The 15,567-nt window shown below is 55.6% G+C and overlaps 1 protein-coding gene across 1 annotated transcript in view; it reads left to right on the top strand.

The window, feature by feature from the left end:
• Rerg (RAS like estrogen regulated growth inhibitor) overlaps positions 1–9,102 on the top strand; it is a 19,087-nt gene extending 9,985 nt beyond the window's left edge. Inside the window, 4 exon segments of the mRNA XM_042671382.1 lie at positions 4,477–4,533; positions 7,483–7,556; positions 8,623–8,769; positions 8,771–9,102. Coding sequence (XP_042527316.1) covers positions 4,477–4,533; positions 7,483–7,556; positions 8,623–8,769; positions 8,771–9,031 — 539 coding nt within the window. The 3' untranslated portion in view covers positions 9,032–9,102.
• The last annotated feature ends 6,465 nt before the right edge of the window (positions 9,103–15,567 follow it).

Here is a 15,567-nt window from a genome sequence, read left to right as displayed (position 1 = left end):
TACTCGGGAGGCCGAGATCGGAGGATCGAGGTTTGAGGCCAGCCCCGGGCAGGAAAGTCCGTGAGACTCTGATCTCCCATGAACCACCAGAAAACCAGACGTGGTGCTGTGGCTCAAGGGGTAGAGCACCAGCCTTGAGCTGAAGAGCTGAGGGACAGTGCCCAGGCCCAGAGTTCAAGACCCAGGACTGACTAAATAAATAAATAAGTGGTGTTGGCCTTGGAGGTGGAAGGAAGCGCAGACACCTGTGAACTCGAGAGCTGGGGGTAGCAGAGACGGTGTTTTGTGGAAGCCGAGTGTCTTGTGTTGTTGGGAGACGTGACAGATGTTATTTTGGGGGTGTGGGGGGGAGCTAATAGGAACTTCATTTTCAGAAACAAGCCGAGTCTGGCAGACGTGGAAAGCCCACCACGACCAGACTGGGGTGGGAAGGTGAACTGTGGAACCAGGACCGAGTCCCTGGACCGATTCCACGTGGAGACGGACGGACGCCAGCGGCCCTCCCTGCCCCGCGCAGCTGGGCTGCGCGGTGCTCCTCCTTAATCCCTGACTTTGAAGTTCCAGAGAGAGAGGGGAAAGAAAAAAAGACCAAGGTTCTCAGAACCCGCCAGGGGCCGGAACAGTCTGTTTATCTTCATGGTCTCGCTCTGAAGAAGAGGAGCTTGAAGCCAGAGAGAGAGAGAGAGGGAGAGAAGGAGAGGGAGAGAAGGGACGCAGCGTTCGGTGCCAGGAGAGTGATTTACGAGCTGCTTCTTCCTGGACCAGCTCCGGGGTGACACTGTGGCTCTGCGAGGAGTTAGAACACACACTGTCCTGGAAAATGACCAGAACATTCCTCTGGCTTCTCTCCAGAGGCTCGGGAGGGGCTGTGCCTTGATTTCCCTCCCGTGTTCCTGCGCTCTTCCCCGTCAGGCCCGCCGATGTATTCAGAATTGTAGCAGAGGCCTTCGGCCTGTTTGATCCTTCCCTGCCCTACTGGTCCACGTTAATATAGACATACATATAATGTTATTGTTATTAAGTTGTTGTACAGTTGCGCCATTTCATGCGTCAGCTGTAACAAGTCCCCCCCCCTCACCATGTCATCCCTTCCCTGGCTTTCCTCCAGTCTGTTCGTTTCCACTTTTCCAGAATTCATGTGGGTGAATACTGTCTAAATCGTTCTTTTCCCATGACTGTGGAAATTCTGTCAATCTACTTGTGTTGTGGGGCGTCTGGCAGTTCCCACGGTGAGCGGTGCAGCAATGAACATGGTTGTGCAGGTGTCTTGATCGCTTGCTGACTCTCGATGCTCAGGGCAGGTGCCGGGGTCACAGGGAAGGTCTGTGTTTTCGTTTTCTTTTTGGGGGGGAGGGGGGGACCTCCAGCCCGCTGCCCAGAGTGGTTCCAACTAGTTTACAACCCCACCAGCAGGGGTGCCATCTCCCCCACGTCCCTGCCCGCACTTGTGGCTCCCACTGGGGTGAGATGGAATCTGGGGGTTGCTCGGGTTTGCGTTTCCTTGACGGCCATGGACGATGAGCATTTCCTCCCGTGATTCTTTGCCGTGCTTCCCTCCTCTGCTCCGAAGTCTGTCGTTAGTGATTGGTGCGTTACCTCCCGGCCCAGGAGACGTTCCCGGGGAGACAGGAAATGAAATCAATCGTAATTGTTGTCTCTTCTTTGCCCGGCTTGGCTGGGCATCGTATATTCCTTCCTGAATTTTCTTTTTCTTTTTGAAGATCAAGTCTGAGGACTCAGGCTTTGGCCCCCGGGGAAGGGAAGCGCTGCTAGAGTCTAGCTACCCCTGGCACCTCTCAGGGGCCTAACCTTCTGAACCATAAGTTTTGCTCTGAGATGGCTTATCTTTCTAGAACATTCTTCACATTTGCAAAAAGAAAAAAAAAAAAAGCCAAATGACTGTGGCTCCCGCCTGTCACCCCAGCTACTCAGGAGGCTGAGATCTGAGGATCGTGGTTCAAAGCCAGCCCAGGCAGGAGAGTCCCTGAGACTCTGATCTCCAATAACCTACCAGAAAACTGGAAGTGGCGCTGTGGCTCAAAGGGTAGAGCACCAGCCTTGAGTGAAAGAGCTCAGGGACAGCGCCCAGGCTCTGAGTTCAAGTTCCAAGACTGAATAAATAACAGTATAAATAAATTAGTTAAAACAATGGACAGAAGGTAAATAATGGGTGGATTTAGATGAACAGAGTGTGGATTATATATATATATATATATATATATATATATATATATATAAATGACTTTTTTTCTGGTTGAGAATACACCCCACCTCCCCCCAAAAAGAACAAGTTGCAAAACACATTGGAAACAAATTGTATCCTAGAGGGATTCAGTGACACACTTCACTGTGATAGAAAAGGAAAACTCAGCTTCACAATGTGTGACTCAGAGCTGCATTCCTGTTGTACTTTGTTTTTCTTTCTTTTTTTTGGTGCCAGTCTCGGGGCTTGAACTCAGGGCCTGGGCGCCGTCCCTGAGCTTCTTTTGCTCAAGGCTAGCGCTCTACCACTTGAGCCACAGCGCCTCTCCCGGCTTTTTCTGTGTATGGGGTGCTGAGGAATCGAACCCAGGGCTTCGTGCATGCAAGGCAAGCACTCTACCACGGAGCCACCTGCCCAGCCTCAGCCCCGATCTGTCCCAAGGAGTAGGAGTTTAATCTTTTAAAAAATGACTTACGAGTTCTCCGGTTCCGTCGCTGGCAGAGAAGAGCCGGGGGTGGCTGGGCTGTAAAAACGAATCAATCAATCAAGTGCCCAATTATGAAACGCTTTCAAGCTGACGCTTATCTGTTCTTATCTGCTGATTACAAATACTTGGGAGCCGTGGCGGCACTACGTGCGCCAAGTGGCTTGGGTTTATTTCCGGCCGGCTTTGACCGGAGAGATCTGGAAGGGAGGAGGAAGGTCAGAGTGAACCCCTAAGGCACAGAACCTCCAGAGGGCTTGGGGTAAAGGAGCCCAGGGCAAAGATGGCTGGGAGGGGGGGAGAGGGGGATGGATCTGTGGATTGATGCACAGCTCTGCTGATGGATCATCCATCATCCATCAGTAGATCAGAGATCTATGGCAGGTCTGCAGTTTTTCCTTTTAGTGGATTGTGGCCTGCTCCCCAACCCCCAATAACTCCGAGACAGACAGACAGACAGACAGACAGACAGTTTCCATCTCCAGTTTGTAGCTCTGAGATCTTGAGCTTCCAGAAGAAAATCAACTGCCAAAAGTCACTGGGCCGGCCTTCCTCTAGAAGAAAACTCTGTCTCAACTGCACAGTCTTCCTAAGCTCTGATCACCCTGGTTTTGTTTGTTATTTGTCAGTCCTGAGTCTTGAACTCAGGGCCTGGGCGCTGTCCCTGAGCTCTTTCATTCAAGGCTCTACCACTGGAGTCACACCTCCAGCCCAGCTTTTTGGTGGTTCACTGGGGATCAGAGTCTCACCGACTTTCCTGCCCTGGCTGGCTTCGAACCGCCATCCTCAGATCTCAGCCTCCTGAGTAGCTGGGATGACAGGCGTGAGCCACGGCGCCCGGCTGCTGTCTGCTTTGTTTGTTTTATTTCCTCGCCGTCCAGCGAAGTGTCTCTGCTCCTTTGGAAAATCTCCAGAACCTTCTAGAATAATCTGTCTAGCCTCCTGCGACTCTTTTTTGGCCTGAAAGCAAGCTTCAACACAGGAATTGCATTCTTTGCTCAATGCAGATTTTAATCGCTTTGATTGATAGGACACCCCTTTGAAGGTCACCCCGAATCCTGACACGGGAGGGGGGGTCTCTGGCGGAGCGTGTTCACAAATGGGGGGGGCGGGGGTCTCTCCCAAGGCGAAAGCATTTCACGGAGCCAGCGGGCGGGGAGGAGGAAGGAACCCTGGGCTGCGTCCCTGAACTGCAGTCAGAAGCTGGATCCAATCAGAGCGTTCCCGATGCCAAGAACAGAAAGACATCGTGGCAGGAATACTAATGTAAACCCACAGGAGGCCCAGGGGAGATGGGGGCGTTTTCTTAATGTCGGAATAGTTGAATCAAAGCCACAGCAAGATCGGATGGAGAGGTGTGCAGGCAGCCAGGCAGGGGGGTGGATGGGGGGGGGGGCCTGGGCTCCCTCCCCCTCCTCCCCCTCCTCCCCCATCTCCTCCTCCCCCTCCCCCTCCTCCCCTTCCTCCTCCCCCATCTCCTCCTCCTCCCTCTCCCTCCTCCCCCTCCTCCTCTCCCTCCTCTCCCTCCTCCTCCCCCTTCATCTCCTCCTCTTCCTCCTCCTCCTCCATTTCCTCCTTTTCTTCCTCCCCCTCCTCCTCCCCCTCCCCCCTCCTCCTCCCCCTCCCCCTCCCCCTCCCCCTGCCCCTCCCCCTCCTCCCCCTCCCCCTCCCCTCCTCCTCCCCCTCCCCCTCCCCCTCTGCCTCCCCCTCCCCCTCCCCCTCCCCCTCCGCCTCCCCCTCCTCCTCCTCTCACGCACGGCTGACCTGCTCCTCCTCTCCTTCCCCGCAGCGCTCGTGGTGCGGTTCCTGACCCGACGGTTCATCTGGGAGTACGACCCCACACTGGGTAGGTCCCGCTGTGCCTCCTCCTCCCCGTCCCCTTCCTCCCCTCCTCCTCCTCCCCTTCCCCCTCTTCCCCCTTCTCCTCTTCCTCCTCCTCCTCTCCTCCTCCTTCCCCTTCCTCTCCCACCCCCCTCCTCCCCTCCAATGCAAGTGTAGCTTCTCTGGAAAGAGTCTTTTCTGCACCTAAACCCTAAACCCTCTTCCTTGTATCTATTTGTGTGTTCACATGCATGTGTGCATGTGCGCGCGCACATGTGTGCATGTGTGCATGTGTGTGCATGTGTGTATGTGTGTATTGTGCGTGCACGTGTGAGCACATGTGTGCATGTGTGTGCATGTGCGCGCGCGCGCGTGTGTGTATGTGTGAGTGCACGTGTGTGTGTGTGTGTGTGTGTGTGTGCTGGTCCCCGGGTCTGGGCTCTGTCCATGAGGTTTTTTTTTCTCAAAGCTGGTGCTCTACCACTTGAGCCAGCATGCCACTTCTAGCTTTTTGCTGGAGATCAGAGTCTCACGGACTTTCCTGCTCGGGCTGGCTTCGCACCGTGATCCTCAGCTCTCGGCCTCGTGAGCAGCTGGGCTGGCAGGCGGGAGCCACGGGCGCCGGCCTCTTTCTTATTATTATTATTTCTTTCCTCGTGGATGTGATGAGCGGTGGGGATGGCTTTGAGTTGTAGAAGGGAGGACAGTGACTTCATTTTGTTCATTGTTATGTGCGGATGCTCCTCCACCCAGATGGGAGAAGGTTCCAGACACGGGTCTCCTCAGTACCTTCACGGTGAGCTGACCTTTCACCCCTGGCTAGGAGACAGCACATGGTTGCTAAGCAACCGGCCTCCTCCTGGTGACTCACCCAGGATGCTGGGCCTGCATCTCTCCCACGGCCGCTGTGTGTGTGTGTGCGTGTGTGCATGTGCGTGTGTGTGTGCACGCACGTGTGTGTGTGCGTGCGCGCGCGTGTGTGTGTGCGTGCGCGCGTGTGTGTATGTACACCATTGCTGCTGGCAGCCTGGCATCTTCCTTCTCCCCCCGCCCCTCCTCACGTTCACGAGAAGTGAGCACCCCGGGTTCAGGGGCCGGTGCCTCACACCTGCCATCCACCTCCTCCAGGAGGCTGAGATCCTTAGCTCAAAGCCAGCCCGGACCTCCACCCCACTCCCCACGCCGCGCCCCATCCCCAAAATCCAGGAGACTCCACCACCTCCCAGATAATCGGCGAAAACAAAGCAGGGCGGGAGGTATGGCTCGAGCGGCGCGGCGCCAGCCCGGCCAGCTCGGGCCGCAGCTGAGGCCAAGCCCAGCGCTGCGTGTGTGTGCGCACGAGACGCCCCAACACCACAGGCCACGCGTGGCCCGGCCAACACACCGAGGTGTCTGGAAGAGAGAGCCGTGCCGGGTTCCGGGCCGTCCGCTGAGGCCTGAAAATGGTCCCGCCCGGCCTCAGAGTCCCAGACCTCTCCTGCCTGACTCAGCCTGTGAAGGAAGAGGAAGGGATCCCAAGTGTCTAGACTCCCGGACCAGCATTTTGTCGCTCCTCCCTTCCTCCTTCCCTCCCTCCCGCCCTCCTCCCTCCCTCCCTCCTCCCTCCCTCCCTCCCTCCTCCCTCCCTCCCTCCCTCCCTCCTCCCTCCCTCCCTCCCTCCCTCCCTCCTTCCTTCCTTCCTCCTTTCCTTCCTTCCTCCTTTCCTTTCCTTTCTTTTCTTTTTTCCAGGCACAGAGCTTGAGCTCAGAGGCCGGGCGCCATCTCGACTTGCCTGCTCACAGTGGGTGCTCTACCACCAGACCCACGCCTCCAGCCCACTTTTGCTGGTTGTGTTGGAGCTGGAATCCCAAGGCTTCTCGGCCCGCGCTAGCTTCGCGTCTCCTCCCTGCTGCGTCCCGGCGTCCACCCGGAGGAGCCGGGCTGCAGGCGTGAGGCGCCGCGCGTGGCTTGGCTCCACGTTCCACGCAGAACGTGGCCTGTCATAGGAATCCCAGTGTGGAGCTGAGGGCCAGGGCCGGGCGGGGGAGCGCCTGGCCTCCACCTGTCAGAGGAGAGATCTGTGTGTGAGTGTGTGTGTGCTCGTGTGCGCGTGTGCAGGGTGGCTGTCTCTACACTCGGGGGAGGGGCCGGGCAGGGTGAGGCGCTTGTGGGGAGCCGTGGCCCCCCAGGCTGGGACCCCCTCTCCCCCGCAGCCTCTGGGAGCGGAGATCTCGCCCAGCCCGGGACACACGCCCAGCCCCGGGACACACGCCCAGCCCGGGACACACGCCCAGCCCAGGACACACGCCCAGCCCGGGACACACGCCCAGCCCGGGACACACGCCCCGCCCAGGACACACACCCAGCCCAGGACACACGCCCAGCCCGGGGACACACGCCCAGCCCGGGACACACGCCCAGCCCGGGACACACGCCCAGCCCGGGACACACGCCCAGCCCGGGGCCTTTCAACTCTGTGCCAAAGCTCTAGTACCGCCAGCTTGCACAGGGACTTAATCACAGGGCTGTGGCGAGCTTGGGCGTTGTGTGAGAGAGAGAGAGAGAGGACAGACAGACAGATAGAGACAGAGACAGACAGAGAGAGAACTTGTTCAAAGAAATCAACTTCCAGCCATGATTGAGAGGCTGTGTGTGTGTGTGTGTGTGTGTGTGTGTGTGTGTGTGTGTGTGTGGTTGTAGGTTTTGAACTCAGGGCCTGGGCGCTGTCCCTGAGCTCTTTCACTCCAGGCTGGTGCTCTACCACTTGAACCACAGCACCACTTCTGGTTTTCTGGTGGTTCATTGGCGATAAGAGTCTCATGGACTCTCCTGCCGGGCTGGCTTTGAACCGCGATCCTCAGCTCTCAGCCTCCTGAGCAGCTGGGATGGCAGGGCGTGAGCACCGGCGCCCGGCCCTCATTTTGTACTTTCAGGGTGACATCGAATCGTGCATCGCATTGACCCCTGTGCCGTCTTTATTGTCTCCTTCCCCCAGAATCCACCTACCAACACCAGGCGACCATCGACGATGAAACCGTTTCTATGGAAATCCTGGACACGGCTGGGCAGGTGACCGGAGGGTTTGGTATTGTTATTGTTGTTGTTGTTGTTTGTTGGGCGTCCAGGGGACAGGGTGGCATCTCGGTGGGACTGTCTCCGGGTCTCCGCCGCCCCACACGCTCGGACGGGAGTGCAAACCCCGGGACCCCAGAACTCCGCCCAGCCCGTGTGGTGCGGTCAGCGCGGTCAGCCCCGACGCCATAGCTTGGTTTGGTTCTGGTTTGCTTTTATGGTGAAGGTATTTTGGGGAGGTTCAGGCAGATCGCTGTGTGTGCACGTCTGTCCGTGGGTGTGCGCGTCCGTCCGTGGTGTGTGCGTGGGCACCACTCGGAGAGGAACCAACGGCCGGGAGGGAGGTTTAGTGGGCGTCTGTGTGCACACTTCCGGAAATGTGGGGAAGATGCTGGCGAGCCCAGAGCCTTCCACACCAGGCGTGCAAGGAGGGAGGGAGGGAGGGGGGGATGGAAGGAGGGAAGGGAGGAAGGAGGGGAGAGAGAAAATGAAGGAAGGGAGGGAGGGGAGGGAGGGGAGGGAAGGAAGGAAGGAAGGAAGGAAGGAAGGAAGGAAGGAAGGAAGGAAGGGAAGGAAGTGAAGGAAGGAAGGAAGGAGGGAGGGAGGGAAGGAAGGAAGGAAGGAAGGGAGGGAGGGAGGGAGGGAGGGAGGGAAGGAGGGAGGAAAGGGAGAGGGAGGGAGGGAGGGAGGGAAGGAAGGAAGGAAGGGAAGGAAGGAAGGAAGGAGGGAGGGAGGGAAGGAAGGAAGGAAGGAAGGGAGGGAGGGAGGGAGGGAAGGAAGGAAGGAAGGAAGGGAAGGAAGTGAAGGAAGTGAAGAAAGGAAGGAGGGAGGGAGGGAAGGAAGGAAGGAAGGAAGGAGGGAGGGAGGGAGGGAAGGAGGGAGGGAGGGAAGGAAGGAAGGAAGGAAGGAAGGGAAGGAGAAGGAGGGAGAAGGAAGGAAGGAGGGAGGACCAGAGCCGGGACAGTTAAGGGCTGTGGTGGCGTCTGTGGGGAGGGCGTGCTACTGGGGTCCCCCTCCTCCCTGTCTGGTGCCCCCCATGCTCAGCCCCCCCCCCCCCCCGCAGGAGGACGGGGCGCAGCGTGAGGGCCACATTCGGTGGGGCGAAGGCTTCGTGCTGGTCTACGACATCACCGACCGCGGCAGCTTCGAGGACGTGCTGCCCCTGAAGAACGTTCTGGACGAGATCAAGAAGCCCAAGCCGGCCACGGTGGGTGCTGGTGGGCAACAAGGCGGACCTGGGGCACTCGCGGCAGGTGAGCGCGGAGGAGGGCCGGCGGCTGGCCGCGCAGCTGGCCTGTGGCTTCTACGAGTGCTCGGCCTGCACGGGCCAGGGCCGCATCGCCGAGCTCTTCCTGGAGCTGGGCCGCGAGGTGCGGCGCCGGCGGCTGGCGCAGGGCAAGGCGCGGAGACGCAGCTCCACCACGCAGGTCAAGCAGGCCCTCAACAAGATGCTCACCAAGATCAGCAGCTAGGCCGGCGGCCGGGGCGGCAGGAGGGGGAGGAGGAGGAGGAGGAGGACCAGAGGAGGAGGAGGACCAGGAGGAGGACCAGGAGGAGGAGAGACAGGAGGAGGACCAGGAGGAGGAGGCCGGAAAAGCCTCCCTTCACCCCCCCCTCCAAAAGATGGCTCACACCCGTCATCCCAGCCACTCAGGAGGCTGAGATCTGGAGGATCACCGTTCAAGGCCAGCCCGGGCAGGAAAGTCCCTGAGACTCTGATCTCCCAGGAACCACCAGAAAATCAGATGTGGCGCTGTGGCTCAAGGGGTAGAGCGCCAGCCTGGGGTGAAAGAGCTCAGGGACAGCGCCCAGGCCCTGAGTTCAAGTCCCCCCCTCCCCCAGGACCGGTTAGGGGAAGTTTGAGGGGGTGGTTTGTTTTGTTTTGTTTTTAATGCAATTTCCACGCAGACCGGCTCACCACCTCCAGCTTACCTGTGATCAGCTGAGATTCGGAAATGGCTGCTTTCCTACCCAGCGCGCGTGTGTGTGTGTGTGTGTGTGTGTGTGTGTGTGTGTGTGTATTTCAAAACCCCAAATCTCCTCAGAAAGATCCTGATCATGATCATTCCTGATGTTGGCTTAAAATGGCTAAGAGAGGGCTGGGCAGGTGGCTCAGTGGTAGAGCGCTCACCTTGCAGGCGCGAAGCCCTGGGTTCGATTCCTGAGCACCACATACACAGAAAAATCTGGAAGTGGCGCTGTGGTAGAGCACTAGCCTTGAGCAAAAAGCAGCTCAGGGACAGCGCCCGGGCCCTGAGTTCAAGTCCCAAGGACTGGCCAAAAAAAAAATTTTTTTAATGGCAAAGAGAGCAGAAAAAAAAAAAAAGGAAAAAAACCCAAAGCACCAGGAATGGAAGCCGAAATCTCGTTCCTATTTTTTTTTAAATGAGGATTCCTGGATAGTTTTTCTTTCACCCTTTTTCTTGTCCTTAAATGAAAATCTGTTCTCCGGAAGGCTCCCCCCTCCCCCACCCCCCAAAAACACACACACTGGGAGAGAGGATCGGAGCTCCCGTGGTATTCTAATAATGCTTGCACCCCTAATTCTTCTTCCTAAATGACCTGCAGACAGCTTGCATCACAACTCACCTCCTGCTAGAGTCCAGTGGGGTTTTGTGTGTGTGTGTGTGTGAATTGCTGTCCTACGTGAGTGGAAAGGTTAGAGGTCAAGTGACAGGAGAAGGAAGAGAACCAGCAGCTGACCCTGTGTTCACGGGGGCCGCTGATCTATGGGACTTTCTTCCAGCCTCGGGAAGGAGTTCGTTCGCTTGGAGAAGTTCAGAGGAGATTGAGGGATTAGGGCTCAGTAGATCTGAGATTGAGGGATTAGGGCTCAGTAGATCTGAGATTGAGGGATTAGGGCTCAGTAGATCTAAATAAACGAATGCAAAATGGATTCTGATACTGAGAAAATACAGGCCACAACTCACACCGCTCGAGGATTCTTTTCTCCTCCTTTGTACCACCCCATAGATCGAGATTTAGGCACTTTATCTCAGAATCCATAAATGTATGTGTGTGTGTGTGTGTGTGTGTGTGCTTGTGGTACCTTTGGCATAGGTATGCATTTATATGTACACATATATATGGATCAAATCGGTATTTGCTGGAGGCATCTTTAATTCACCACTGTACCTGGATAACTTGGTGTAATGGATTTTTATCTTCTGTGACTATCATAATAAAAAAAGCTTAATTTTCAACCATGGCCCTACTCAGGCATTCCTTCTGGCGGGCTAGGAAACCTTGATCGGTCTGGGATTTCCTTGTGGGAATGATTAAGTTGCAATGTTGATTGACAAATATTTTTGTTTATTTTTATTTATTCTTGTCGGTCATGGGACTTGAACTCTGGGCCTGGGCGCTGTCCCTCGGCTCTTCAGCTCCAGGCTGGCGCTCTACCCCTTGAGCTACAGCGCCACTTCCGGTTTTCTAGTGGTTCATTGGAGATCAGAGTCTCATGGATTTTCCTGCTCGGGCTGGCTTTGAACCTCGATCCTCAGATCTCAGCCTCCTGAGTCGCTGGGATGACTGGCGGGGGCCACGGCGCCCATCCACACAAGTCTCTTCTGGCTTGTTCCACTTAATGGATGTATATAGATCTATCTGGAGGGAGAAAATAGGAGGATTACAGTCCAGCGGCCAAGCCGGAGTTCCCAGGGCCCGAGCACCGTGTGATCTCCGTCCGGGTCACCGGCTGCGGTGGAAGCTGGGGTTCCAGCCCTGATGGCAGCACTGACTGAGCCGAAGCCACGGGCTTCCACATAGCTGTCTTTCCATCCCTGAGAGCCGGGACGTCAGCCGCGAGGACAGCCAGGCCTGGCCGCAAATGTGGCGGGAAGCACGGTGCCCGGCTTCGGGGGTGGCGGGAAGCACGGTGCCCGGCTTCGGGGTGGCGGGAAGCACGGTGCCCGGCTTCGGGGTGGCGGGAAGCACGGTGCCCGGCTTCGGGGTGGTGGGAAGCACGGTGCCCGGCTTCGGGGTGGCGGGACCCCCCCCCCCCCCCCCCCCCCCCCCCCCGCCCCAGCCATCCGTCACGTCACGTCTGGATTCAGGAAGGAGCAGCTGGGCTGGCGGCCCCTCCCCCACCCACCCACTCCCCCTCTCGCGTCTGTCTGCCTCTGCCTCTGTCTGTCTGTCCCTCCTCCTCTCTCTGCCTCTCTCTCCTCTTCTCCTTTGCCTTCTCTCTTCCACTCCCCCTCTCTTCTCTCTCTCCTTTCCTCTCTTCTACTCTCTCTCCCTCTTTCTCTCTCTCCTCTCTGTCTCTGTCTGTCTCTCTTTCTGTCTCTGTCTATCTCTCTGTCTGTCTGTCTTTCTGTCTCTACCTCTGTCTCTCTGTCTTTCTGTCTCCATCTCTGTCTGTCTTTCTGTCTCTCTGTCTCTCTCTGTCTCTGTCTCTGTCCCTCTCTGTCTTTCTGTCTGTCTCTGTCTCTCTGTCTCTGTCTCTCTCTCTGTCTTTCTGTCTGTCTGTCTTTCTGTCTCTATCTCTGTCTCTCTGTCTTTCTATCTCTCTGTCTGTCTGTCTTTCTGTCTCTATCTCTGTCTCTCTGTCTCCATCTCTGTCTTTCTGTCTCTCTGTTTGTCTTTCTGTCTCTATCTCTGTCTCTCTGTCTTTCTGTCTCTATCTCTGTCTCTCTGTCTTTCTGTCTGTCTCTCTCTGTCTCTGTCTCTGTCTCTCTGTCTCTGTCTCTCTCTCTGTCTTTCTGTCTGTCTGTCTTTCTGTCTCTATCTCTGTCTCTCTGTCTTTCTGTCTGTCTGTCTGTCTTTCTGTCTCTATCTCTGTCTCTCTGTCTTTCTGTCTCCATCTCTGTCTGTCTTTCTGTCTCTCTGTCTTTCTGTCTCTATCTCTGTCTCTGTCTTTCTGTCTCTATCTCTGTCTCTCTGTCTTTCTGTCTCCATCTCTGTCTGTCTTTCTGTCTCTATCTCTGTCTCTGTCTTTCTGTCTCTATCTCTGTCTCTCTGTCTTTCTGTCTCTATCTCTGTCTCTCTGTCTTTCTGTCTGTCTGTCTCTGTCTCTGTCTCTGTCCCTCTCTGTCTTTCTGTCTGTCTCTGTCTCTCTGTCTCTGTCTCTCTCTCTGTCTTTCTGTCTGTCTGTCTTTCTGTCTCTATCTCTGTCTCTCTGTCTTTCTGTCTGTCTGTCTGTCTTTCTGTCTCTATCTCTGTCTCTCTGTCTTTCTGTCTCTCTGTCTTTCTGTCTCTATCTCTGTCTGTCTTTCTGTCTCTCTGTTTGTCTTTCTGTCTCTATCTCTGTCTGTCTTTCTGTCTGTCTCTGTCTCTCTGTCTCTGTCTCTCTCTCTGTCTGTCTGTCTCTCTGTCTCTGTCTCTCTCTGTCTTTCTGTCTCTCTGTCTGTCTGTGTCTCTGTCTGTCTCTGTCTTTCTGTCTCTCTCTGTCTCTCTGTCTCTGTCTTTCTGTCTCTATCTGTCTCTGTCTGTCTGTTTTTCTCTCTGTCTCTGTCTGTCTGTCTGTCTGTCTGTCTGTCTCTCTGTCTCTTTCTCATTGCTATGCCATCACAAGCCAGTGTTGTTGTTGAAGTCGTCCCATTTACAGTGATCAGGAATGAAACACTAATAACAGCTCTGCGGTTGATCATAAGTGACAGAGAAAACGCCGGAACCCTAGCCGTGTGTGAGGAGCAGGGCGGGGCTGCCCCGGCACTGCCCGCCCGCTTCCAATGCCACCGCAGTGAGCCGGCGCCGGCACTCACGCCTGGCATCCCAGCCCCTCAGGAGGCTGAGATCTGAGGATCGCGGTTCAAAGCCAGCCCAGGCAGGAAAGTCCATGAGACTCTGATCACCAGAAAACCAGAAGTGGAGCAGTGGTTCAAGAGGTAGAGCACCAGCCTTGAGCAAAACAAAGCTTGGGTTCGTGTGTGAGTGTGTGTGTGTTTGAGTGTGTGTGAGTGTGTGTGTGTGTGTGTGAGTGTGTGTGTGTGTGTGAGTATGTGTGTGTGAGTGTGTGTTTTCCATCTGGCCAGGTACGGAACAGCCAGACTCCACAGGGCAAACACATGGAATTATTTTGTACTAGCGCCAAGCAAATCCATTCTAAATCTTTCCTTTGAACTTGAACTGAGCCGCAACATCATCTTTCTCTTTTGGAGCTGCCCAGGGGCCTGGGGGTTTTCAGACACAGTGTTTTCATTTGTTCCTTTGTTTGGTTGCCAATCTCAGGCCTCAATAGGCAAAAAAATAAAATAAAATACAAAGCAAAACAAGCTTTGAGAAAGATGGTTCTCCGCCTCTGTCCCTCTCAGCCTAGGCGTGGAAGAGCAGAAAGAAGAGCAATCGTGATTATTCGCTGTTCCAGATTACCTGATATCTACATGAATTTTTTTTTCTGAGCTTTTATGAGGCCAAAAATGCTCATTCTGGGCCTGGAGCGGCTGGAGCTGCCCTGTGGCCTCGAGCTCACAGCCCTCTTTGCTTTTTGCCTGGATGCCAGGGCGCGAAGCGAACAAAAACCCTTCATCCTAGAACAAAAACCCTTCATCCTAGAACAAAAACCCTTCATCCGCGTCGGCTCGGAGCCTCTCAGCCTGGAACAACCCCATCTCACAGAGGGGTGAGAGCCAAAGTTCAGGCTGTAGTCCCTGACCCCGGGTTGCTCTGGGGCTGGGCTTTCTAATTCACATCCTGACTTAGCCGTGAGGCCCAGCTGAACAAAAGCGAACGTGGGCCGCAGTCTCACCGCGAACCTGCTGACAACCTATGCTCTCCAGCACGGTTGCGGTTTATTTGTTTGTTTGTGTGCTTTTTGCTGCTGGTCCTGGGGTTTGAACTCGGGGCCCGGGTGCTGTCCCTGAGCTTTTGGGCTTCAAGCCCTGGCGCTCTACCACTTGGGCCATTTTTGGTTCCATTTTTGGCTTTTTTTTTTGGAGGGGGTGAGGGAAGTTAATGGACGACTTCCTTGCCAGGGCTGGCCTCCAACCACGATCCTCAGATCTCAGCCTCCTGAGTAGCCGGGATGACAGGCAGGAGCCACCAGCGCCCAGCTGCATGCGTGGTTTTTCATCCAGTCTGAGACCTAGGACACGGTTTATCAGGACTCTGGGGCTGGGTACAGTGGCACATGCCTGTAATCTCTACTCACTGGGAGGTACAGGGAGGAGGACTGGACTTAGATTTGGATAGAGCAAAGCAAAGCACACACGCGCCTTTTGCAGGAACGAGAACTTTTGAAAAACAAGCTTCGTGCGCTGGTGTTCATCTGAAGTAAAATAAAACACAAAGAAAAACAAGAACAGAAAACCCTTCCTGCGGGCAAGCGTAACTACAGGTGGATTCGTTTCAGCCCAGGGTTTGTGCAGACGGCTCTTCGCACAAAGCTTTCGGTGAACGTTTTCTAGACAGGAAGACAAAGTCCTGGCTTGGAGTCCATTTCCTTTTCCTGGACGGGAGGTTGAATTCTCGCCCATTCTACAGGAAAAGAAGAAAGAAAACCAAGGACGGGCAGCGGGGTCTCCTCAAGAGGGTCTGGGATAGAGAGTCAGGAGGTTATGGATGGGGGCCCGTGGCTTCCGCCTGTCACCCCAGCCACGCAGGAGGCTGAGATCTAGAGGATCGTGGTTCAAAGCCAGCCCGGGTAAGGAAAGTCTGTGAGACTCTGATCTCCAAGGAACCACCCGAAAACCAGAGCGCCAGCCTTGAGTGAAAGAGCTCAGGGACAGCGCCCAGGCCCTGAGTTCAAGATCCACAACCCCCCCCCCCCCACACACACATACAAACACACAAATATCCAGATGTCTAGGCAAAGAAGAAAAACATCTGTGAGCCAAGTATTTCCCATGAGAAAGTGTCCGGTGGAGTTGGGAAAATGTGTCCTGAAATCATCTTCTGGCCAAAGGCCGCACACTTTGTCCTGTGTTCTGGCAGCCTGGGAGAGGCCGCAGGGAGGGGGAGAGGCTGAGGGAGAGGCCGTCCACGGTGCTTTTATTCCTTCTCCAATCTTCCGCCTCCTTCCCACCCCGGCCTCCATTGTGATGGAGCCGACTGGAAATCGCTACCTACC

The sequence above is a fragment of the Dipodomys spectabilis genome, unplaced genomic scaffold (genome assembly GCF_019054845.1).
Source record: "Dipodomys spectabilis isolate Male_0828 unplaced genomic scaffold, ASM1905484v1 ptg000615l, whole genome shotgun sequence".
Classification (NCBI taxonomy): Eukaryota; Metazoa; Chordata; class Mammalia; order Rodentia; family Heteromyidae; genus Dipodomys; species Dipodomys spectabilis.
This window is presented reverse-complemented; position numbering and strand designations above follow the sequence as displayed.